General features: G+C 34.6%; 1 protein-coding gene across 1 annotated transcript; it reads right to left on the bottom strand.

Annotated features, from left to right (window-relative positions):
- Positions 1-16,977: 16,977 nt before the first annotated feature.
- On the bottom strand, positions 16,978-25,403 carry LOC101740287 (uncharacterized). The gene is made up of 3 exons (XM_004927882.5): positions 24,767-25,403; positions 23,856-24,135; positions 16,978-22,859 (listed from the first exon to the last, which is right to left on the bottom strand). Exons 1-3 carry the CDS (start codon positions 25,173-25,175, stop codon positions 22,508-22,510), a joined length of 1,041 nt encoding a protein of 346 aa, XP_004927939.1. The 5' UTR covers positions 25,176-25,403; the 3' UTR covers positions 16,978-22,507.
- Positions 25,404-26,240: the final 837 nt, after the last annotated feature.

Genomic DNA, 26,240 nt, shown 5'->3' on the forward strand with positions numbered 1-26,240 from the left:
AAACAATCGGTATTATCAATAATATTTCTATTCCTACTTTACGATATGGCTTATTAATTATATTCAAAGATTAGTTTCTGGGTTACTATTTCGTGTTTACGTTTAAACATCTTATACAAAAAAAACTGAATCACAAGAACTTATTAGAACTTATACACGACAAACAAAAATAACTATATTTAAACACATTTTTGTTGTGTGACGTTTGATTAGAAGATGATGATTCTATGATGTTTATAGGTAGTATAGTTTATAGATAGTGATGCCGTGAAGCAGTAATGCGTTTCGGTTTGAAAGGTGGGGCAGGCGTTGTAACTATGTATACTTTTTTTTTATTGCTAGATGGGTGGACGAGCTCACAGCCCACCTGGTGTTAAGTGGTTACTGGAGCCCATAGAGATTTACGACGTAAATGCGCCACCCACCTCGAGATATAAGTTCTAAGGTCTCAAGTATAGTTACTTTAGAGTTTATATCTCAAGGTGGGTGGCGCATTTACGTTGTAGATGTCGATGGGCTCCAGTAACCACTTAACACCAAGTGGGCTGTGAGCTCGTCCACACATCGAAGCAATAAAAGAGATAGTATGCATACATATATATTTTTTATAAGTTTTTTTTAATTCACAATCAGACGAATGTCCGAGCACACATACCTACTATAATATAGTTGGCCGAACCCAACAGAAATCGTCGTCTCCGTGCGAGCAATCACTGTCTGGCAAAGCTTCAAACTTTGAAACATCGTCAGCCTTCGCAAGCAATAAAAAAAAACAAATAAAATAATAAAATATTTGCAGGGCTGCTCTGTTGTAGAAGGCGCCACAATTGCATTTGTCTTCATTACATTCCTTACCACCATTACTAAGATAACAACTAAGAATCCCTTTCTATAGAGAAAAGGGTTAAGAGATTCCTATCCTCGATTCTCAATTAAAGGGTCGTGGCCCTCAGCGATCAGAATGTCCTGAGCATAACATCCACATAGCATCTTGTCAAAATCAGACTTCTTTTTCTGGTCCTCTTTCTACTTTTTTTTCCGGTAACCAATATTTTTAGCAGGTATCGTTGGGTATTTAAACCTGTAGGGACACAGTTTGTTATGCAAAAAGCTCGGTTGCTTTTCCTTTTTAAGTTCAGTCGCGAATAAGCGCTCCGATTAACCAGTTGTGTTATTTAATTATCTCACTTCCGATAACGCCTTAAACCATTATTGATCACTACCAAAAAACTTCTAAAAGCCTATATTTCGGCAACTTAAAATTGGCCGATATATCGTCTTCTCGCATTAAAACTGTATAATCTCAAAACTTACTAATTTTACAGGAGAGTGTTTTAATGGTTTAACATGTGATATTTTTAATATACATGTTAAACCATGTCATCTTGGCAACATTTATTTTTTATTTTTTACCAGTTACATTATTTGTTTTTTAAAGTAAGATAAAATTATGTATTAATTTTGTTAATAGTAGTCTAAACATAGGCAAACTAAAAAAACAAAAATTAAAACTAAACTACGCTCAAAGGATTCCGCATATTAACTCAATTTCGAATATTTTTGGAAATTTTACACTTTTAATGCGAAAAGACGATATGTGTCAGTCACTTTATTAAGAATATTGATACTATGGAAAATAGTCTGAAGTAGTCTTTAGGAGCGGATGAGGTGAAAACAAAATATGCTAACACCCACAGTAAGGTAATTAACCTGTGACATCACACCTCCATTCCATTAACTTGCCAAATAGAGCATTAAATATGTTGAATTTCAATTAGTATGAAAACAGCCCCTTGCGAGGCCACGGCCCGTCACAAAAGGACAACGCCAATCCCCGTTATTCTGTTCTCGACCAATTAAATGTAAGGGCCGTTCGCTCCATAATAGTAGCAGCGAAGTTTTAAAATCTCATTAAAATTACTTCATCACTGAGATTTATTATTTAAGAAAATTATTAATTTGTTTCGCAGTACCTTAGTTTTTATTAAACATCTTAATATTATAATGTATCACTGATACATATGGACCGAAAGTAAGGTACTGAGATATATAATGGTTCAAAATGGTCAAGACGCCATGTTATTTGTGTATTGAGTTTTTAGTAAAAGAATGAAAATGTATGTGGTCAGCATAAGCATATTTCCAGCTATTTTTAGTGGTATTAATTGAATAATCAATCAAGCAGGCCGAATGCAGGCAACATTGGAGGAAGCTGGTGCAAAAACTAGACCAAGGTGGTCCCGACCCTCAGTAATGAAGAAGCGACGAAGAAGAAGAATTGAATAATCTTATATGTAGTTACATTGGAATAATATTTATAGAGGTTTAATGTAGCAACATAATATGATATTACAATTTTTTTTGTGTGATATACGGTTGCCGATAATTGTGCATCGCGCAATATTTCAAACATAAAACGTTTTATATATATATTTTATTTAAATCTTTATTTATTAAATTAAGCTTTTATGGCATCCAATATAATAATTATGTATACAGAAATAACGATTGATAAAACACAATATTTTTTTCGACTAACTTAGAAAATCTCATCAATCTATCATCTGCCTAGTCATTATGTTTCTGTTATAAGAAAATAGTCAACTGCACAATAAGTTCATTTATATTTAATTTAACAATTTAGGCTTAGTGGATTGACGTCATTATAGAACGCCCATTGGGGGGTCGACTAGATAAAATTGCATCGGATTAATTCGCGTACCTGTTCGAAGGATTCAATCCCTGGCCGTGACAGGCTTTGTGCTGCACAGATATGCGTGGACTTCATTATGGGAACCAATAATCGTCTCAAGATTAGCTCAATGAAAAATTAATCCAGGTTCCATTGGCTTGTATTCTTATCTAGTACAAGAAATGCGAGAGATCGAGTCTTTGTGTTAAGCTTGTTCAGTATCAATATTGCAAGTTTTTTTTTCATTATTTCCTGTCAGATAATTTCATTGTATTGTCTTAATGCAACATCTTAATAGTAGAATGTATAATCAAGTAAAGTTCATTCGGTAGGTAAAAAACGAGTCCTCAGTTGTAGTTAGGGGTTCTGACTTGCCAGTGTCATTGATGATGCCAGTAATCAATGGTGATCACTGAAAATAATGTGTACCGATTTAAATTTCAAAAACATAAATAGATAATATCCCTGCTTTGAATATATTTCTTTTATAACTTATTTATTTCGACAATGATGTATATTTTTATTTTATTGCTTAGGTGAGTGGACGAGCTCACGGCCTACCTGATCTTAAGTGGTTACCGGAGCCCATAGACATCTACAACGTAAATGCCGCCACCCACCTTGAGATATGAGTTCTAAGGTCTCACTATAGTTACAACGGCTGCCCCACCATTCAAACCGAAACGCATTACTGCTTCACGGCAGAAATAGGCAGGGTGGTGGTACCTACCCGTGCGGACTTACAAGAGGTCTATCACCAGTAAAAAACCAGTTAGATATCTTTATGCTAATACAGTCAAAGTCCAAATACCACCCCAATTAATCTCTAAATCATAACAATAACACCTCTAATATGTCGCCAATTCGGTACAAGAACTCTTCGTCAATTCAGTACAAAAATATTGGCTAAACTATGGCAATAACAAGCGCCTCAAGTCGAGAAGTTTGCTCAACTATTTTTGTCCGTCATAATAGCGAAACTTTTGCGACCGCCGTTGGACAATCTGCCAGCTTTTCTCGATTGTGAAACCAACTTTATACTAGCCGTTGTTGGAAATAGTAATTTAAATCTTATTTGCAGCTCTTCTTTAATAGTTTTCGATTTAAAAATGGTACTAAGCGATATTTAGCATATTTAACACTACATTGAAGATAATTATAAATTGTGACGCGTCATTACTTTGTAATGGTCAGCTCTAACAAAAAAAAAAGGCGGAAATAACGCATTTCCATATATAAATAAATATTGTTATGGGAAAAATAATAATTCAAACTCACAAAACACTCTAATTCAATTTAATTAATTAATAAAACTTATCAAAAATTTAAAACTATTCTTACAATGAAATTTAATTTTAAGCGTTAATTATAATTTAACAATAGTTCATTTCGAATAACTTTGAAGAAATTTTATGTTAACTGACTGAGTAACATTAACTTAACATTTAAATAATACATATGTCTATTCGTTCTTGCGCCGATGTATCGCTCATATAATTTTTTTAATTCAAATTAAGTAACCACGCATCACCAAGGAAATACTATGAATAACTTCATATCTTATTATTAAGCGGTAGGCAGCGGCTTAGCTCTGCCCCTGGCATTGCTGAAGTCCATGGGCGACGGTAACCACTCACCATCAGGTGGGCCGTATGCTCGTCTGCCTACAATAGCAATTAAAAAAAAATTAGGCTAAAGGCTAAGTTTACTTCCTAATGTAAACCTTGTAACTTCAATTTCCGATTAAGATTACAAAAAAAACCTCTAAATGCTTGTGTGTTCTGCAACGCAATCCGCTTCACAATCCCCACTAAAAGTCGTACGTACGTACTTGTTAAAGTTATCATTAAAAAATATCCAAAAGCCAAAACAATAAAAATAATGCCTCCCATAAAATAAGTGGATTTTTATCTGAAAATGAAACGGGGAGACATCTGACCACTTATTTCCGTACAATTGAACTGGTAACGTATTGGTTTCCTACCAAGAACGGACGATAGTCGTCATAATAGACAGACACCATATTGGAAAACGATACAACTATTTCACGTTTTTTTTTTTTTTATTGCTTATATGGGTGGACGAGCTCTCAGCCCTCCTGGTGTAAAGTGGTTACTGGAGCCCATAGACATCCACAACGTAAATGCGCCACCCACCTTGAGATATAAGTTCTAAGGTCTCAAGTATAGTTACAACGGCTGCCTCACCCTTCAAACCGAAACGCATTACTGCTTCACGGTAGAAATAGGCAGGGCGGTGGTACCCACCCGCGCGGACTCACAAGAGGTCCTACCACCAGTAGAAATTTGATAGGTATTTGATAGAATAAAACTTGTTTTAGAACTGCGGACTATGTTACAAATGAGCCTTTTTATTATTGCTTAGATGGGTGGACGAGCTCACAGCCCACCTGGTGTTAAGTGGTTACAGGAGCCCATAGACATCTACAACGTAAATGTGCCACCCATCTTGAGATATAAGTTCTAAGGTCTCAGTATAGTTATAGCCTTTAAAGATATTTTTTAAATGTTTTCTGTATTATAGTATTAAATGTAAAGTAGTAAATGTTTCGCAACGTCTCGTGTCCTTAACACGTAAAATTACGGCTATTAAAGAGCGCACTTTAACTTTTATGTCTTAACCTTTGCTCCTTATCTTCTTGTTCCTCATCTCAAAACTCTCCTTAATTTATAAACACTGCATACTGCGTAGTAAAACGCAAATTATGAAGGCGTGGACTCGAGCAGATGCGAGCCCTGGCCTCTTCAACTTATTTCCTCATTGTCCATTCGCAATATGTAATTTGGTACGTAGTTATTTTGTCCAATCATCTCCCAAATTTTTTTTAAGACTGCAAAGTAAATAATGTTACTGCTGCACTGATTCGTGCTACCGTCCTACCTCTTTAACGAACCAGTAATTCCCGAGTCTTCGATGACTTAATACGGTAGTCAGTCAGGTAGTGGTTTCTGTGGCCTCCAATAGCTAAAAGCAATAACATGATATTGCTTTAAGATGTATTTTTAGTGGTGGTAGGACGTTTGGTAAGCCCGTTTGGGTAAGTGCCATCATCTTATACTTGCGACACCGCAAGAAATCGAATTAAGAAATCGATATTTGTAAAATACAATTTATTATTACGTGTATTATCTATACTAATATTATAAAAGAGGAAAGATTTGTTTGTATTGAACAGACTCCGAAACTACTGAACCGATTTGAAAAATTCTTTCACTGTTTGGAACCTACACTATTCCCGAGTGACACAGCCTATAATATTTTTAAAAAAAAGTAGGGATCCTTACTAAAACTCCAATAATGTAACCCAAAGTGTAAAAAAATTACCTAAAATATTCTTTACATCGCGTGCCCTGTGAAAACGATTGATGATACAATAAAAAAATGGACTACGACTTTGTAGTTAGACACATTATTAATTATAAAAAGTGTCGCAGCAGCATATTATGTCTCACTATTATAGCTATGCCGCAATAAGTGTTTTTTTATTATAAAAAATAAAACAACGTCTAATATCGTTAAAATTTTTGTTAAAGACCCGAGCGGAACCGGAGCGGGCCGCTAGTTTGTAATAAGAGTCGGAGCGGAACGTGACCGTGTTTCACTAGTTTCATATAAAAGAATCCGTATCAATCCGCACATGGAGTAACATTTAAATTCCGGCGCTGCGACACATCGGCACGTCCGCAAAGCCTTCGAACGGAAATACTTGATTTATATTGTGTCCTTCTGCGACCCACGTCACTCGATGTGTACGATAAATAATAGTTGTTCCGAGACAAACTGCGGTTTCAGGATCTATCCGTTTTACGTCCTGAATATAAATATTTAGTTTCGAAATAAAAATCTCATACGACATCGTTACATTACTTACTTCTATCCGGTGGTAGATTCTGCGTAGGACGGCTCTTGTTAGGGTTCGTGTCAGGCAACGTCGTCAGGTTTGAGCCCCGTGAGCTTACCTACTAGTTAAGGTTACGCTGAAATAGTCGCTTGCGACGAAGGGCTCGAAAAGTAAATTAAACTATAGACACAGCCAACTGAGTTTCTCGCCGGATCTTCTCAGTGGGTCGCGTTTCCGATCCGGTGGTAAATTCTGCGAAGCTAGGGCCAGTGTTAGAAACTCTCCTGTTTTGAGCCCCGTGAGCTCACCTACACGCCAAGGAGAAGTTGAAATAGCACTCTCTGAATAAAGGTGTAAGCTGTTTCAAATTCTTGTTTTTTTCTTATTATATTAGTTAGGCTGGTACTCTGGAGCTCACGGCTCACCTGATGTTGAATGGATACAAGACACAATAGACATTCTAACGGGATTGTAGTCCCTCATCTTAGTTACTACACTACCAAACGATGCCGCCAAACCCTGCAGATAGGTACCAGGTTCCTATAAGATAATAAGAACTTATCAGTAAAATGAATTGTGAGCGTGCATCGGTAGGTATCACAGTCCTGTACTATATTTACCGCAATGCCATCATGCTTCCCCTTTAGAAGTGTGCCATTACATACAGTTGAGGTTACAATCTCGTGTCTTAAAGCAATGTTCACGTTTAATGTTTTCCGACAATCACTTAGCACCAGATGAGCCGTGAACTCGTTCACTGACTTTTTTTTGTTACATGGGTGGACGAGTTCACGGCCCACCTGGTGTTAAGTGGTTATCGGAGTCCATAGAAATCTACAACGTAAATGCCACCACCCACTTTGAGGTATGAGTTCTAAGGTCTTAGTATAGTTACAACGGCTGCCCCACCCTTCAAACCGAAACGCATTACTGCTTCAAGGCTGAAATAGGCAGGGTGGTAGTACCTACCCGTGCGGACTCACAAGACGTCCTACCATAAATAAAGACCTTGGCGACAATACAGTTAATCTTTTCTTAAAAGAAACTTATCTCTCATACAATATGAGATGTTTGTTAATAAAAGAAAGATTTGCAATGAAAGAAAGAAAAAAAAAACTTACACAAATCGCGTTATTATTACGCGTAGTCGACTATGAAAATAATATCCAAGGATACGTTTCCGAGCACGATAAGTGAATGATCCGGAGAAGGAAATGTATTTTCGTGGATGTTTTTCCCATTACCGTGTGTTAGTAATCTCGGCGGCAAATGAGTTATCATTCTGCGATCACTGCGAGGAATACTTTACACACATCGTTATGTGCTTGTTACATATCGTTTACCTGCCGGGATTATACCGATACTACACGTATATAGAAATTTCCGGTCTAACATAGAATATACCATTAGGATTTTGCTAAAGAAAAAGATGCTTCTAACATTCCTTTTGCTTGCTGCGTCTTATCGCTTGCTTAAGATTAATATCTTTGTCTAATTAAATAGTGCGAGTTGCAATATCGAATAAAATACAAAAACTAGCTATAAGTTTAAATGGCCCCACATCTTGCGCAATAACTCACATTTTTTCTTGCAATAACTCACAATAATTATATGAGTCACGTCAAATATAATGAAAATATAAATGTAATAGGTACACGTATTCAATTCTTGTTAAAATTAAAAGAACATTTTATTTATTTATTGCATTGAATCACGGCCCACCTGGTAGTAAGTGGTTACTGGAGCCCATAGACATCTACAACGTAAGTGCGCCACCTACCTTGAGATAATATATGAGTTCTAAGGTCTCAGTATAGTTAGAACGGCTGCCTTACCCTTCAAACCGAAACGCATTACTGCTTTACGGCAGAAATAGGCAGGGTGGTGGTACCTACTCGCGCGGGCTCATAAGTGGTCCTACCACCAGTAATTACGCAAACTATAATTTTGCGGGTTTGATTTTTATTACACGACTAGCGACCCGCCCTCGCTTCGCTTCGGAAACATTAAAACACACATGAAACCAAAAAAAAAAAAAATTAAAAAAAAAGTAGCCTATGTTCATCAGGGACAATGTCGGCTTCTAATGGAAAAAGAATTTTTCAAATCGGTCCAGTAGTTTCGGAGCCTATTCGAAACAAACAAACAAACAAATCTTTCCTCTTTATAATATTATATATATATAGATATATATATAGATGTTATTCCTTCACCGTGGAAGTCAATCGTGAAAATGTTAATTGTTAAGTACCTACGTATTTCATTAGAAAAATTGGTACCCGCCTGCGGGATTCGAACACCGGTGCATCGCTAGATACGAATGCACCGGACGTCTCATCCTTTGGCCGCGACGACTTGGACGTCTGTTTTAGTTATAGTTACTAACTAACGACCCGTCCTCGATTCGCTTCGGAAACATTAAATTTTATTATTGATGATGATAGGCGAAGCCCGCCATGTTGCGCGCGGTACAACAATAACTGCGGGTGACGCCTCGGGGCGAAGCTAGTCTAAAAAAAGTAAAGCCTAAGTTACTCCTTATATCATCAGCTACCTATCAGTGAAAGTCCCGTCAAAATCAGTCCAGCCGTTCCAGAGATTAGCCGGAACAAACAGACAGACAGACAAAAATTGTAAAAAATGCTATTTTGGTGTATGTACCGTATATATATTCATATGCATGTAGTCAAAAGCGGTTATTTCAATATTACAAACAGACAATCCAATTTTATTCATATGTATAGATGTATAGATTAAATTAATAAATTAATTAATCCCCTTGTTATTTATTTTAATAACACTTCCCATTGCTTAATGATTTCCTTTATAAGTTTCCAGACTGCGTTCCTACTTTCGTCGTTTTAGTGAGTCTTCAACGATCCTCTAAGCCAACTATTTTTCTTGGTCAAAACTTTTCCCGATAAAAGCAAACTGGTCGGAACTAACCGCGGGAAAATTGCGCTTGTTTATTTAAACTTACCTGAATTGTACCGAGGTGCATCAAACTTTGTGGTAGAAGTGAAAAACGAAGAGCTTACCATTGAAAATATTTTCAGTTTATAGTCGAATAGATATACATACATTGCTGCTTATTTTTATTGTTATTATTATATTTTTTTATTGCTTAGATGGGTGGACGAGCTCACAGTCCACCTGGTGTTATGTGGTTACTGGAGCCCATAGACGTCTACAACGTAAATGCGCCACCCACCTTGAGATATAAGTTCTAAGGTCTCAGTATAATTATAACGGCTGCCCCATCCTTCAAACCGAAACGCATTACTGCTTCACGGCAGAAATAGAAGAGGTGGTGGTACCTACCCGCGCGGACTCACAAGAGGTGCTACCACCAGTTGTTTTAATAATGATGGGTAATCCCATAGGATGATCAATGTTTTGAGGACATGGACAATTTTTTTTTAACTGAAATACCATTGAGTGTATCCGAATGGACCAGCCACAATATCCTTTATCCTTTATTTGTACCTCTTAACTCTCTAATAGTTTTAAAACACTAATTTCCATAAAACAACTCTTAATATCAAAACACAGCAATCACAATCTTATGCGTACGTGGACAATATTTAATTAATTTGAACATTAAATGTTTGCCCTACACATACGTAATTCAATCAGTCAAGGCTGGTATTTCTCTCAGCAATAATTCCTAAGTTTGTATCGAAAGGACTGGTACATAGCCACGGCAACGATGCTGGGTGCGCCACTTCGATAAAGCGGCACGACACGAGAACCCCCTCATCGTGGCCGCCGGTAACTACATTCCCGATCCTGCGGACCGAATGGAAAGCAGTCGACGTCGCCCAAAACATGTCATCTCGGATCCTCCCGATCCACTAACGGTGCTTTTAGGTACTTCAAGCACCGGTCACCGTTCTCGTCGAACCCGTCGCTTGCGACGAAGGGCTCGACGAGTAAATTAACTCTCAGACACAGCCCACTGAGTTTCTCGCCGGATCTTCTCAGTGGGTCGCGTTTCCGATCCGGTGGTAGATTCTGCGAAGTACGGCTCTTGCTAGGGTTCGTGTTAGCAACGTCATCAGGTTTGAGCCCCGTGAGCTCACCTACTAAAGTTAGGGTTACGCTGATATAGCCTCTCAAGGCTCTGACGATTATGGAAGCCCGCAGATATCTAGACATGAACGCCGCCGACCACAGACTCCTTCAATGCAGCTCAAAGTGAGAATAACAGGTGTCTCACAAGTAGGGTTGCCACCTCTGTTTTTTGCAAATAAAGTACATTGGTTATTAAGGTTATTAAAGTATATTGGTTAGGTAGGAAAAAAAGTACAAAGTATTAAAAAAAAGTACAATTTATTATTTATTTATATTTATTTAAAATCTTATTAATTACATAATATTTTTTAAAAAAGATATTAAAAATACAATTTTTAAAAAACACTATATAAAAATAGATTGCCGCTGATGGCGGTGTCTACGACACAAGCCACCAGTGGTTAGGACTCCAGAGTGAGAAACCTCCTCACAATGCGTGCAGTATCAAGGATAACTGCTTTCTGTATTAGGCCCTTAACCCAGCTGGATAACGAAAGTTTCTTAAGATGTTGATCGAAACTTTTCGCTATCAAGCCGTGTACCGATACAACTATTGGAACAATGATGGTTGAATCAACATGCCACATGGCGGTAGTCTCGTGGGCCAGGTCTAAATATTTTATTAATTTGTCCTTTTCTGCCTTCACGAGGTTCTCGTCATGAGGAATGGTGACATCAACCAACACTGCTCGACGCGCAGATCGATCTATTATCACAATATCAGGTTTATTGGCAACAATATACCTATCCGTGATAATAGATCGGTCCCAGTAGAGCGTAACATGACCATTATCAAGAACTGGTTGAGGTTGGTATTGGTAATAAGGTACAGCAGAATCAAGAAAACCATATTTCAGAGCAAGTTGTTGATGGATAATCCTAGCCACTTGGTTATGTCTATGCAAGTACTCGCCGTTAGCAAACCGAGAACAGCCAGAAACAATATGTCTAATAGACTCTCCCGGACGGTGGCATGCCCGACAAATGTCGACCGTCCCATCCTTTAGTATATATTTCCGGTAGTTGTTCGTCATGATAACTTCGTCCATAATTGCAAAGATAAAACCTTCAGTTTCCCCAAAGAGGTTACTGAATCGTAACCAGGCTACGGAAGCTAATTGGTCTACATCAGGCCCTGTGAGAGCCCGGTAGAACCTACCGTGTAACTCCTTATTATTATTATTATTATGTTTAAATACATATTTTACTTATTATTATTACAATAGAATAAATTAAACAAGAAATTGTGACAATTAAGACAGTGACCGTCTTGCATTCAGAAATATTTGTTAAAAGAAAGGAGTGCATAAGTGATGTCATAAGTCGTCGTGACCTAAAGGATAAGACGTCCGGTGCATTCTTGTTGAAACGATGTAACGGTGTTCGAATCCCGCAGGCGGGTATCAATTTTTCTAATGAAATAAGTACTCAACAAATGTTCACGATTGACTTCCACGGTGAAGGAATAACGTCGTGTAATAAAAATCAAACCCGCAAAATTATAATTTGCGTAATACTGGTGGTAGGACCTCTTGTGAGTCCGCGCGGGTAGGTACCACCACCCCGTCTATTTCTGCCGTGAAGCAGTAATGCGTTTCGGTTTGAAGGGTGGGGCAGCCGTTGTAACTATACTGAGACATCAGAACTTATATCCACACATTTAAGCAATAAAATAATAAAAAAATAAAGAAAAATGTGGCAAAATCGATTGAGCAATCGATGCGCTTAATGAAAAAATACATATGACTAAACTTTTTAAAATTCCAAAGAAACCAAATGATGCCGAATAAAGTATATTGTTCACATAAAGTATAGAGTACCTACAATTACCTGAAATAACGTACAATACTTTATTATAAAGTACGGGTGGCAACCCTACTCACAAGTCGGACGGCCTTACCACACCCTACTTATTTTTAACTAAGGTGCTATTGTACCAACAAACATTATAGAGTTCACAGAACACACACCACTCGCAACGCAGGAATAGGTAAACTCGTAAAGAAAAACCAACTGTGGAAGTTTTGCCAATTTTGCAAAATAAAGAGAGGTTCAATCAAACTTTGTAGAAACACAAACTAAAAGAGTTAGCAGTGTAAAGAAGACACGCGAACACCATGTGGTGGAATTGCCAATTCGTAATCCAAGAAAATCTTATTAGAGACTTCGAAATTAAATGTTACCTCAAACGTATTCGACTATACACTTTTAATTTAAGTTTTAGTTCAAAACACGTGAAATTTACTTCGAAAATTCTCATGATCTTCGGTATTTGGAACTGTTCTGTGCTTTAATGGTAACACCACCGTCATAAATATCTTATCAGTGTGTCAGAGCTAGCCTGTGTTTCGTATATGTATAGTCTACACATTTATTTATTTATTGCTAAGCGGGGTGGATGAACTGACGACCCACTTGGTGTTATGTGGTCAACGGAGCTATAGACATCAAAAATGTAAATGACGCCATCATCTTTTCTAAGTTTCAGTTTTCGCTATAACGGCTGCCCCACCCTGCAAACCGAAACACATTACTGCTTCACGGCAGAAATAGGCAGGTAACTACCCCTGTGGGCTCACCCTACTTTATTGTATAGAAGGTGCTTCGAACGAACAAAATTAATAAATCCAGACGCACACACACCATATAAACAGACAAAGAGTCAATTTGTTTCCAATTCATTGCACATAATTATTTTAGAATAGGAATAGGTAGATTACAGTTTGCCGCTTTGTATACAAGTAATTTATTCAATATCCGTAACATGCTATGTCTCTAATCAATCGAATAATCGTAGTAATTAATTGATTTTGACACGACGCTGCGTGCACCTGACGAGCCATCGATCGACTCGACACTTGACATCACCATTAGTCGAGCTCTCCTGAAACATTGAGACACATCTACACAACTCTTTGTAGTATGGACACCAACTATATTTGCGTCATAAATTAACATGATCATAGCATATAATTCAGTTTTTTGAAATCCTAGACATAACTTGAATTACTTTTACTGTTTAATCCGGCGTTTTTCTTGGCATTATAATAATATAATTAATTAAATATAATATAATTACGACGTTTCAAATACTTTACCGTGTCTTCAGTGACCACGCGAGATTAAACTGTAAAAATAGTTTCAATTATGACTTAATTACCATTTTTCTTTTCTTTTAACGACTTCACAGACCTCTGGTAGCATCTTAAGAACAGGCGGACTGTAAGCTCTTTCACCCATTTTTTTCTGTATTAAATTTTGATGGTTTTCCTTATATACTATGTGATGCTAATAAATGAGTAGACAGAGAGCTAACGTGGTGCTAAGTGAATGCAACGTCCTGAATGCCGTGTTACTTACCCGTCATAATACGCTATATAACCAACAAAAATATATAGTTACATTGTGGCTTTACATTATTCAATATTAAATGAATACAGTCTGTTACTTGCAAAATACCTTTCGTCCTATACCTAAAACACATCGACACAACGCTCACAGCACTGCAAAGTGATGCAAAATTGCAAAACCGTTAACAAACCGACGGTTTGTTGATTGACTTGAACACGGAAAATCGTGGTGTTCCACAATTTCACTCCGCACTGGCATAAAACAAATAAACTTTCCTAAACTTGTCTGTGGACGTCGTAAAACATCGCTAAATCTCTCTTTACCGATATAGGCACTGGCGTTCATAACGTGTTTATACACTTTGTTAATGCATACCTACTTAGTTTCAGTGCAAAAAAATGACTAGCGGTAAACCTTGACTAAATTTGTTAAGAATCTATTTAGTATTTATTATTTATAGTATTTCGCAGTAATGGTAACCAATTAATGATCTAATAATGGCAATGTTCAATTGTAAGGTTGACTAAAAATAAAAATAAAGAACTGTTAAGTTTTGATGCCGTCCTGACCTAAAGGATAAGACAGAGAATCCCGCATATAGATCCCAAATTGTCTTCGGAAATAAATTTTGATTACGATCTTACATTATGAAGAAATAACATCTTGTAATAAAAAAAAATTAAATTGAGTGGGTACAACCATCCTGCCTATTTCTGCCGCGAACCACTCATGCGTCCTGGTTTGAAGGGTGATCAGACTTCGAAGTCACCTCTAAGTGGACGGTGAGCTTGTTCACCAAATGCACTAAAATATTATTTTTAGTTCATAAAACCATGACCCGTTGCTAGTTGCGACAACATTCCATTCGGAGCCGGCGCCACGCGACGCCTAGACTTGTTTATTTTTCATTTCCGCTCGAACATACCAATCCTCTCGACGTGGTTTCGCGACCCGAGGGTACTCATTGGTACAAAATAGTAGAAGCTTTCCCGTTGTTATAGAATTAACAGTAACAATAACGTATTTCAGGTAAGGCGGGAAATATACATAATATGATTTATTTCACAATAATTTAACGCATAGAGTATCTAATTTACGCACATAATGATTTAAATGTTGACTGACTTGAGCGATGAAGACATTAGCGCTCAATTACTGAATCTAGGCTTGTGAATCCCAATATCAGATATGTTCGTATGACAAATAGTTTTGTCTGATTTTTGGCTATATATATGTAGTTTGTTTATATTTAAACATATATAGCTATATATTACTCTCGAATTTCCTCAATACGGGAAAGTCTAGCTTGGGGTCAGAAGACCCTGTGTGATTTGACCCCGACTATTTTATGAGCTCAACAATTACCTTATCTAAGCGCAAATGTTACAAAAATCAATTTATATTCAACATCATAACAGATAAAATTTTGAACATAAAACATTCCATTAAGAATTCAAATTAAAATTCGAAATTTTATTATTCGAATTCAAAATGAATATCAAATCTATTTATTTTTAAAATTCGTGCGGTAGTAACATTTTAGTTATGTGAAAGCCTAACAAAAACACAGACGTGGAAACACATCGGTACATAGAGCACGCAGCCAATGTGACGGTTCGTTTATCTCAATATCGCAGACTGCCGCGTACGTGCATGCAGTGTACGAGACTGAAATAAAATATATTCTAAATTAGACAAGTCTTATCCGTCCAATTCCTCTATTGAGAAACTAGTAGAACAGACCGAATGACCTCACACGATAAGTCTAATCTATATATATTATTAATACGTGAGGCAAAAACTTTGTATCCCTTTTTACGAAAATTGCGCGGACGGAGGAGTATCAAATTTACCGCGCTAATAGAGAATATAGAGAAGGAGTGCAGAATGTTAATATTTTTTTAAATTATACATAAAAAATACATTAAATCAATGAAAAAAAACATTACACACACTACCATGTAATTGACACACACCCATGCATACTATTTGTTTATTGTCAAACTTTTCTTTTTGCTTATAGACTGTCAAATTGAGAATTAAGATTAAATATTAAGATTAAATATTTTTTATTATTAATATTTGTCTAAAGTGTAGTCTTGGCGAAATCTGTGATTATAGAAGTTTATACGTCTTTGACAATAGAATCATAATAGTGTACAAACTTATAATTTCAATTAATTACAGTCGAATTTCGACTACCGGGGGACCACTAGTTTTAAAAAAAAGGTAAGCTACTGCTGCTTTTTAAATCTACTGTTGCTCCTATGCTCTTGTAAATCGATGCCTCCAATGAACACTACTCTAACTCAAAATTTTGAAATTTTCGTTTTTCTTGCAAATCGCTTCACTTTGTTAAAAGTATTACAATTAATCATTATTGATGGGGTTCGAAGCAAGAGTAAATCAGCTAGTTACACAAAAAAAACATAAATATATCTGCAATAATAAAGATTTTATCAACTTTTTTCGTTTAAACGCTCCTCCTGTAAACCTACGAATTTGGAGTTAGCGTAGTGTTCATTGGAGGCATCGAAATGGTACCTAACAATTTCAGTGCTTATTGAAGACCGTAGACAACAATCGTGAATGCCAACCAATCACCAACGTTTAGACATATTTGTCGAAGTCTTAAATTCTCCCATAAACACTTCGCGACAGAAAAAAAAACAGGATTTATTATCTACTGGTGTGGTGTTTTGTGTACCAGGATTTATTATTATCTAGTAACTGGTGTGGTGTTTTGTGTATACAAATATTTCTTTAAAATTTCCAGCGCCCAGCAGAATTTTGTTTCAGTGGCGGGCTTTAGCGAATTATATTGCACATGCTGTCGTCAAACTGCACCAGTTTACACAAATACACACTAGATGGCGTTGTACCAGGCGTTGTTCTTCAGATTAAATGATGCATTTTATTCGAGCTTCTGAACCTTTTGATTATAACACGATTATAGCCGCCGATAACAGCTAGGAGATTATCAAAATAAATGAATTCATTGGTAAAATATAGTTTTTTTATTATTTAACAAACTTACATTAAATATATTATTTATTATTATATAGCTATAAATTAGGCATTCGTGAACTCAATTTCAAATGTACTTTCAGTTACATTTTAAGTAAGCTTCGTTACGCCATCGACAAGAACAAAACAAATAACTTTTATAATATTTTACATATTTAACAACAACAAAAAAACTGTTAGTTTCACAAGTGACGTTTTCAATTACTAAAAAAAATAGAGATTCCGTTTTGTCTTTGACAATGCTTTGATGGTATTTATGGCCGTTTTCCAATTACAACACAAGAGCGCATTATGCGGCATAATGCTCCACTATGCTTCAGCACAATTCGGCATTGTGCGTCACTGAGTCACATTATGCTCTGTAATTAACCATTACTTAATGGTAGTTTTCCAATTACAGAGCATAATGCGACTCAGTGACGCACAATGCCGAATTATTCTGAAGCTTAGTGGAGCATTATGCCGCATAATGCGCTCTTGTGCTGTAATTGGAAAACGGCCTATATGACATAAATTTCATGCTAATAAAATGATTGTTTATTATAAGAGGTTTAATGGGATTAAAACGATCGATAGCGTAACTTTAAAAATAAAAGCACATAGTGTTATCTCTAAATAAGCAACTGAACTAGCATACCGCATCCAAAACTGCTGCAATTATAATCTAAGAAGAAAAAGTGAAAATGTTTACAGTGAAATTATCTGTAAATCTCACTAGCACTTACAAAGAGTGGCCAATTTTTGATTCAATTGAAATTTTAAATATTACGTTTAAGCAAAGTAGCGCCATCTAGCGGTCCAGCTATTAAGAATTTTCAGTTGCCATTATATTAAGTTCACAACTATAAAACTTAAGTACTTTAAGATAATTAGGCTAATGCAGGTTTTTTTTATATCCAGTCAAGAGTTGCCAAGATCAAAAACAACGCAAAACTTTTTAAGCACTAAACATAACATTAAATCATTTCAAAATAAAATTCTAAATTATATATAAAGGGCGGATTCGACCAAACTTAAATTTAAACTCGAGTAACTATACGAGGAATAACCTATTCCATGATTTTAATCTCGAGTAAATTCATAGTCGTTTTTCCACGTATACTTGCGCTAGGAATAACAATACGCGAATAGCAGAGTGAATGGTGAACAAAAATAAAATCCGGCAAATAAATGTTGTTGTTCAACGGCATAGTGTAAGAGCATACAAATCGTCAACTCGATTTTGCCGTATTTTAGTGTGAAAAAGTAGCTGTTGTGTAAGATATCCAGCTGTCAAACGTATTATTTTTATTTCTTGTTTGTTTGAGGGAATTGTCAAGTTTTGTCGTGTGGTTTTATCTTTTTTCGTTTAAACGTTGCATTCAGACTATTAATAATCATTTAGTGCATTGCGTTGACTTGAAATTAAAACAGAATAAATATTTATGAAATGACAGAAATCAGATGTTGGACTGACAGACGCCATTACTTTATTCTAGGAATAGCTCCGTTATTCCGTGCGAAACGGCGGTATAGTAACAATTCCCGAATAGGCCCACTATTCTTAGAATTGTAGTTGGTAAAACGTAAAATTGATTTACTCTCGATTAACTGACGAGTTATTCTAAGAATAAGATTTACTCTTGTTTGGTCGAATCGACCCTAAGCAATACAACATTTTTTTTAAAATGGATGCGGTGTCGTATAAAATTAGAATTAAAATTTCATAAATGCTACTCTATCGTCTCATATCACAGTCCAAAGCTTCCAACGATGTGATAACTAACCCAGAAGTACACATTTCATTTCCATATTAATTATAAACCGAATTTAGTTATCAAACATTAACTTATACTCTGTGACGAAAATTAATTTTGGAATATGCAAATCTGAACAAAATCAGCAATTAAAAAGCTCTTATCGCAACAGGCTCGAAACTTGATAGATAATTATTAATCCAGACTTTTTCTTTCCGCGCCTAACAGATTCAACCATACTTGATATAAAAAAATACGATATGTTGAAATAGTCAAAGGCCGAGACCCAAGTGCTTACATTTTTGCTTATTCCGTGTCAGTAATTTGTTTCACATTGGCAAAAAAAGTGGAGTTCGAATTGAGCTAGTGTGTTTTGAACAAAATATCACCAGATATAGTCCAAATCTATATTTGACTTACGAGAAAAAGCTATTGTTAGACCTAAGGATTGTCGAAGAAAATTAGAATAGTCTTCGGGTTTTGACTATAACCTGTATACAGGGTGTGAAGAAACCGTTCTCCCATACGAAACAGTAATAAGCTATTAGGCTAAGCCAAAAGGAAAACAATATTAATTTATTTAATCATCTGTACCTACAAAATAGTTCAACGATTTTTCTCGTCTATTGTGAAGCTACTGCCGAGCTTTACAGATAAAAAAAAAATTAAAATGGTTTTTCTGACTTGAAATTCACAAGAATGTAAATAGCAAAACAAATGAGAAAATTTAATACAAAAGTCTTGCAGGGTCAGTGAATACGAATTTCGATTATTGGGTGACAATTAATAAATTTAGACACTAAGTTGTTTTACTAATAATATTAGTATTATATTTCGTGAACCCACAATGTAATGCCAGCGTCTTTGTTTTTGGGAACAGTTCTAATACACCTGTTATTCCAAACTATGAACATAATTATGTACAAAGTCATAAAAATATCGTTAGATATCTTTAATGGTAAACAAATAAATATGTGTATAGAACTAAGTAGAAAATATAAATTACATTCAATAATCTACATCAAATAAAAATATATTCTTTAAAATATATTTTTTCATTACTTTGTTTTTTTTTTCAATCACTATTTCTAGTTGTATTCTTGATATGTTATTTTTTCGGCGTCAATATTTCAATATCAGTCCGTTTCCGACTGCGTTATAAAAAGGCAAAAAAAAATGCGAATTCACAAGAATGTGATCCTACAATAAGAGTAATAGTAATGGCACTTTTTATTCGTAGCGTTTGCGCATGCACAGGTTCAGTTTCTTTTTGCAAGAAAAAATGGTGGTATGATATCAAAAGTTTCCATACTTATTTTAAATAAAATCATGAGTGTTAGTATACTACTCATTACCACGGCTGTGACTGCTGTGTAGGCAGATGAAATTCTGAATACCCAAGGGAAAAACTACTTTGTTAGCGATTCCGAAACGAGCTTAATCAATAGACTTAATGTGACGCAGGAATTCATGATCACCTATCAACGTTGGCATATTCTTTGGGCACTTTATTCAAAGCAAGCCGGTAGTGTTTGTTTCATTAGGACTTTTTTTCACTAGTCACAAAAGAATTCAACAGTAACCGATGGTACCACTATTAAAAGTACATTTAGTCTAGTTTTGCGTTAAAATTGAATATTCAAGTAATATTCAAATTGACGGTAGTTTACTGAAACTTGCTTGTATAAACTACCGTCAATTTTTTTGTATTCACTCAAAACACAATATTCAATTATAGACGAAATAAACCTTATAGTTTATTGTTTATTAGTCGTCCGTGGCTACGATAACAAGGAAATATACGAATTATCGGAGATTATAAAATAAAATTAATAAACGAAACATTAAAGCAGACTTGCGAAATCCGAACAAAATACGTCGATTAGCACTAGTCATAAGTATTGCATTCCTATAAACTGTGCTACAGAATGAAGTGATATTATATTTATATTAATTCAACATCAATTGTGATGGCTATTGAACATCAAGACTACAAGTGTTATATCTCAACATTATGCGCATAATCAGATCTACTTTTTGCTGATTTTTATCTTGAAAAATTGTGACGTAGATACATCTACATTACAACAGGATAGTTTGAAGAATTAAAATCAAAATTTTGATGTCTTAATATTTAATAGGGGTTATGACGTATTTTGAATTTTCTGAGGTGAGTACCACCAATAAAAAATTGAGTTGGTTCAAATGTCTCAAGATGGCCGCGTTCACTTTGTACGATCTATGTACTTTGATACCCACTTAGAACTAGATGCGCAATAAGTTCGTTTACTCTAAGTTAAAATGTAAGTTAGAATCAAAATATTTTACAATGTTTCAGGACAACCAAATAATGTTTCATTTTGAGTTACATTGACACTACTCTAGCTTGGAAATAGGCAATTAGATAAGTTAGAGTAACTTCAATTATTGTGGGAAGACAGTAATAACTAGGCAGTTTAATGACATTTTTTGGAGAAAATAAATTAGTATATTTAACACTATTTTATTATCATGAACATGTACCCATCTATGTAATGGAATCATTAAACACAATTTTCACAACTTCAAGACATCCGGTTACTTAAAACTTTTCCTCACGTATCAAGGACTGATGACAATACAATAATTTTATTACTTTATCCTAACGAGGACGACCGGGATAAAAAAAATTAAGTTTAAGTTCGGCTTGCGATTTAGGCTTTTTTTTATTTCAATCGATTATATTCTTACTTAATATAATTTAATTAGAGCTGGTGAAACCGAATTACACTAAATGTTGCAAATCTAAGATTTTGAAACTCAAGGAATATTAATCGATCAAAAAATACGTTTAACGTATCTGACAGAAACCTTCTCTTTAGCTTGAATTTCAATCAACTATGTTAAGATAGAATAACAGGCAAAGATTATTTTTATTATTAACAATTACAGTAGAACTGTATAAAAGTATCAAAATTATTTAAATAACGTATTTTCGTAGATTTATGCAAAATATTATTCACGCCATAGCTAAACAATCCAAAAACATTTTTTAATTAGACTCACTCTTAAAAAATGCAAACAAAATTCAATGTTCATTTTTAACGTTAGCTTAATTACTACATGTAAGTGAAATTAATTACTCATCATTAATAGATCGTTCTGAAATGTGTGTTATACACATTAGTGCTTTCGTTATAAAACTGCGCTGGGAAAAATGCAATTCAGTATAAATGTATAAATCTTAGAAATGAGTTTTGTTACATTCTTTTTTTCCAACCTATTTGCTGGTAGCCTAACGGATTATTTCAGCTACGTGCGGACGGGTAGGTGAGCTCACGGGCTCAACCTGAGAGAATTTGCTAATACTAGCCCTAGCAAGATCAGTGCTTCAAGTTTTTATTTTTATTGTATTATCTAAGAGTTTTATACAGTTGCATCTATAATTTGTTTATTTCTGCATACATACATTGTATTGTAACATAAATGCTAATTTCAAATAATCTCTTCCATTCTTTAAGTGTATTTATTAAAAAATTATTTTGACCAACATCCAATTCAAAGAACTGAAACAGATTATTTAGAAAAAAAAGACAGCATATCTTAGTTTGAAAATCTTATGAAGTGCGGTTGCCCATTACGCAGAGCTTTTCATTAAGACAAATAAAAATCATGATCTTCCGCTTAATGGAAAAAAAGAAAAAGACGAGACCAGGTACGTTTTTCAAAATTACTAAGTACTTTTGAAAGATTATTATTCAGCCATTGTTTTTAATTAGCAAATTATTATAATACAGACTTACTGCCGCTACTACTCCAATTAATCAATGTATCTACATTACCATCTTCGATGTCCAACAAAAGATTATCCCTATCATCGTATTTGTTTTCTGCTGACCCTAAAACAACATCCTCATCGTTCAATTGCAAGTTTACATATGACAGAGATTTTTTCTTTTCTTCTAAATCGAATATCTCCATGTCGTCATCTTCATCATCATCCGATTCCATCGTGAGTGGAATTCGTGATGACTCTAAGTTGTCCCTCCGGTCTTCAGACTGGAGAACACCATAACGAAACTGGTTTGCATCGATCGAACTGTGCATAGTGTTAGCTTCGTTACTCTTATGCTTACTCCTGAAAAAAAAAAGATTTTGATTAAACTATCTTAATTCACAATGTGGACAAAGGTTATATTGATAATTTTAGCAGTAACTAACTTTCTTTTATCCCTGCTATTATTGAAATAGTGACTAAACATTGACCAATTTTCGTTAGCTGATTTAAAGGTTTGTTTAAATTGATTTTCAAAACTCTCAACTAAATTAAAATTACATTAAATTAAATTAAATTCTATAATCAATGAATTTTGTGGTTATTTTTTTTATAATTAAATTAATTTTAAGTAATTAACTTTCAGCAAAACTCCCATCAAGCTTAAGATGATATCAAAAGTTTCACCTCTGTTTACAATTCCCCTAATTAATATTTTATAATTATTATGCTGAAAGATAACAATCTTAATGAAAAGGTTGTAGATTGATATGATAAATCACTATACTGCCAATTCCATGAACAGATAAAAATCTTTAGGAAAACAACCTTTCTGCAGTATTATAATCTGTTGGTCTTCATATATGATTCACACTGATTATAATCGTAAAGATATGTACACTATGATAATTGTTGGCCTCGTTTGTAATGGTTTCAGCAAAGGAACAATTACAGCTATATATGTAAAGAAAAACCTTTTTATGTAATTTTTATATACAACCTTAGTTATTTAAAAAAAAGATTTTGCTTATATAGATTGACTGAACTCTTTGCCATTAAAAAAAAATACGAGTTCAGTTTTATTTAATTCAAGAATGCTGTGAAAAATAATTTGTGGAAAATAAAGGCTTTAAATGTTGTTTTCTTAATATTGTACAGAAAACGCAATTAAGTCTTTGATTATTGTTTAACCACTTTTAGAATATTCCATATGAATATATACTTATTACAAACCAATAAATTATTATTTTAGCTTTTTTAACAATTATTTTTTTAGTTTCCAATCTGCAATCTCAATAAAAATTAATCTAAGAAACGGAACATTAAACTTTCATGTTTAAGTGAGAATGAATAAATTACCTGTAAAATATGAAATATGCTACAGCTAACAGAGCAAAGCCACCAAAAACTATAGCACCTCTCTTCACAACCCCAGGACTGTTGAAATCAATTTCTTTTCTCACAGTTGAATTATCCAAAATAGTGAGATTGCTTTTTCCTTCAGTACTATTGTGTACTGAATGAATTGGAGATATGGGATCTTGAATATTATTAGCAGTTGTTGTATTACTTGTAATTATTTTTGTACTTGATTCAGTTGTTTTTGTATCATTTGCAATTGTTGTTACATTTCCTGAAACTAAATTATTTCAAAATAAGTTTGGTTTGCAAAAAAATCTGTAATTTTATAACATCAAAAAATTTGTATGTTGGTTTGTGTTCCAGTTTTTTATTTTTATAATATTTTTTCAAATGATGATTTGAACTTCAAACTAACAATTCAGGAGGTGAGTTGATGAACATAACTATGGGATCATGAGTACTGGGTTCAATTCCCAGTTTGTGTTAGTGTTTTTTGTGCGTGAATATGTGTGTATGTAAATCTGGCAAAGACATAAAAGATTTAATTGGAGCGCAGGGCATTTTGAATGCAATTAAGTAAATTTTATGTAATAAAACATTACTATATGAATGAAACTGTATCAATGTTGATCAATTATTGTATACCATCAGCTTACCCGTAACATTTTCTGGAAATACCAAAACGAGATAACAGAATTAGTCTCAGGTTTTGAGGAAAATTATATTTCAAGAAACATGATAAACTTTTTGATAATTCCATAATTTTTATACTGCAACTGAATATAGAAACTGTATAATTAATTAATGGAATTTTATCAGTAGCTGTGATTGTATTTTAATGTTCTAACTATATGTTGCCAAATGATTAAAAAGCTAAAATGTTGTATCTAAAAATTTGACAAGTTTACCTTTTGCATTTGTACTCGGTGCGACTGCTTCTTTTGGTAATTCTTTATTACTTTCGATCGCGGTTGAATGTTCAGAAACGTGGCTCTGCACGTGAGGGGTAGAATTGTCCTCAACAGCTTTACCGTTCGAAGCCGCAGGAGATGACGCAACATCTGATGATACATTCGAAACCAATGTGGAAGGCAGAACATGAGATCCTACCATTCCTTCCATCTGACCGACACCAACCGTATCAACAGGATCCTGATCTTGGACCGACCTTCGATTCCTCAGATTTCTCGCAGCGTTATGGATTGAGGGCCAAAATGAAAACTCATCAATGAGCTCATTGTTCACCTTGTGTCTTGAGTCTCCACTCGTGTTTACGTTGCTTAAGCAAAAGATAATAACACAGCACCGTAATAACATTATGGAAAAGCAACAGCTCACAATGCAATGATTATTACAAAATTCTTGGGTCCTCTTTTATCAAAATTAACCAATGTTTTGCAACATTTAGAAAATTACTAAATCTAAAGTAGGTACCTACATATATACCTACTACAAGAAATTAAAATGGATTCGAAATAATCCGAATAATTTTCGATTCGCATTAGCGCAACTACTCTCGTGTCAAAACTGTCAATTTCAAACTATGGGTTTGACATTGACGTTTGAAATAAGACATCTTAAATTCGTCCATTCCACAGACGAAGAGAACTTAGCCTATAGAGTAACATTATTTGTGACAAATGCTAACACCATTAATGTTGTTTAATACACTTAAGTCTGCTGTGTGAAAGGTGAAATTGATCAGGACTATAAGGAAAAAGAAATTGATTTTCACAAAAATTTGAATGAAATTAAATGGAACTAATGTGGTAAATAAAACAACACTGTAGGTGTTGGGTGAAATGAAATGAAAAAAAAATCCTGAACGAGGCATTTCGGATTCTTCCCAATAATCTACTTGAACTATCAGAAAAGTCGTACCATTTTCTTACATTTATTCGATTTTACTTTTTCAACCAACACCTCGGCCTCTTATAACCAAGTATGTAATAATACATGAAGATTGAGCTTGAAGGACACCTGGTTGAAGTGCTTTCTTCTATTTGTGATAAGTATCATCTATTTGAGTTTTTATGGACTTTAATTGTTGCAAGTAATCCAAAATACACAAGACACTGGATTGAGAGCAAATAAATGAAAAATTAATTTCAGAACTGAACCATGGACTTTTGTTAACTTAACTTAATGTTAGCTAGGTACTCTTATGTGTATATCGCCAGATAAGATTTCACTCAAACGAACTGCTCACCTCTTAACTCATCAAATCATCATTTATGTTAAAAACTTTTATTTGATTATGATTGTCGCCTTTCCTTTCTATTCTTATTCTTATTCTATTCGACATTCAACATTCGATAGTATTAAACAAAATATATATATTTTAACGAAAGGCAAGTATCTGAATTTTAATAAAACCACCGA

Source organism: Bombyx mori, chromosome 13 (genome assembly GCF_030269925.1).
Source record: "Bombyx mori chromosome 13, ASM3026992v2".
Taxonomy (NCBI): domain Eukaryota; kingdom Metazoa; phylum Arthropoda; class Insecta; order Lepidoptera; family Bombycidae; genus Bombyx; species Bombyx mori.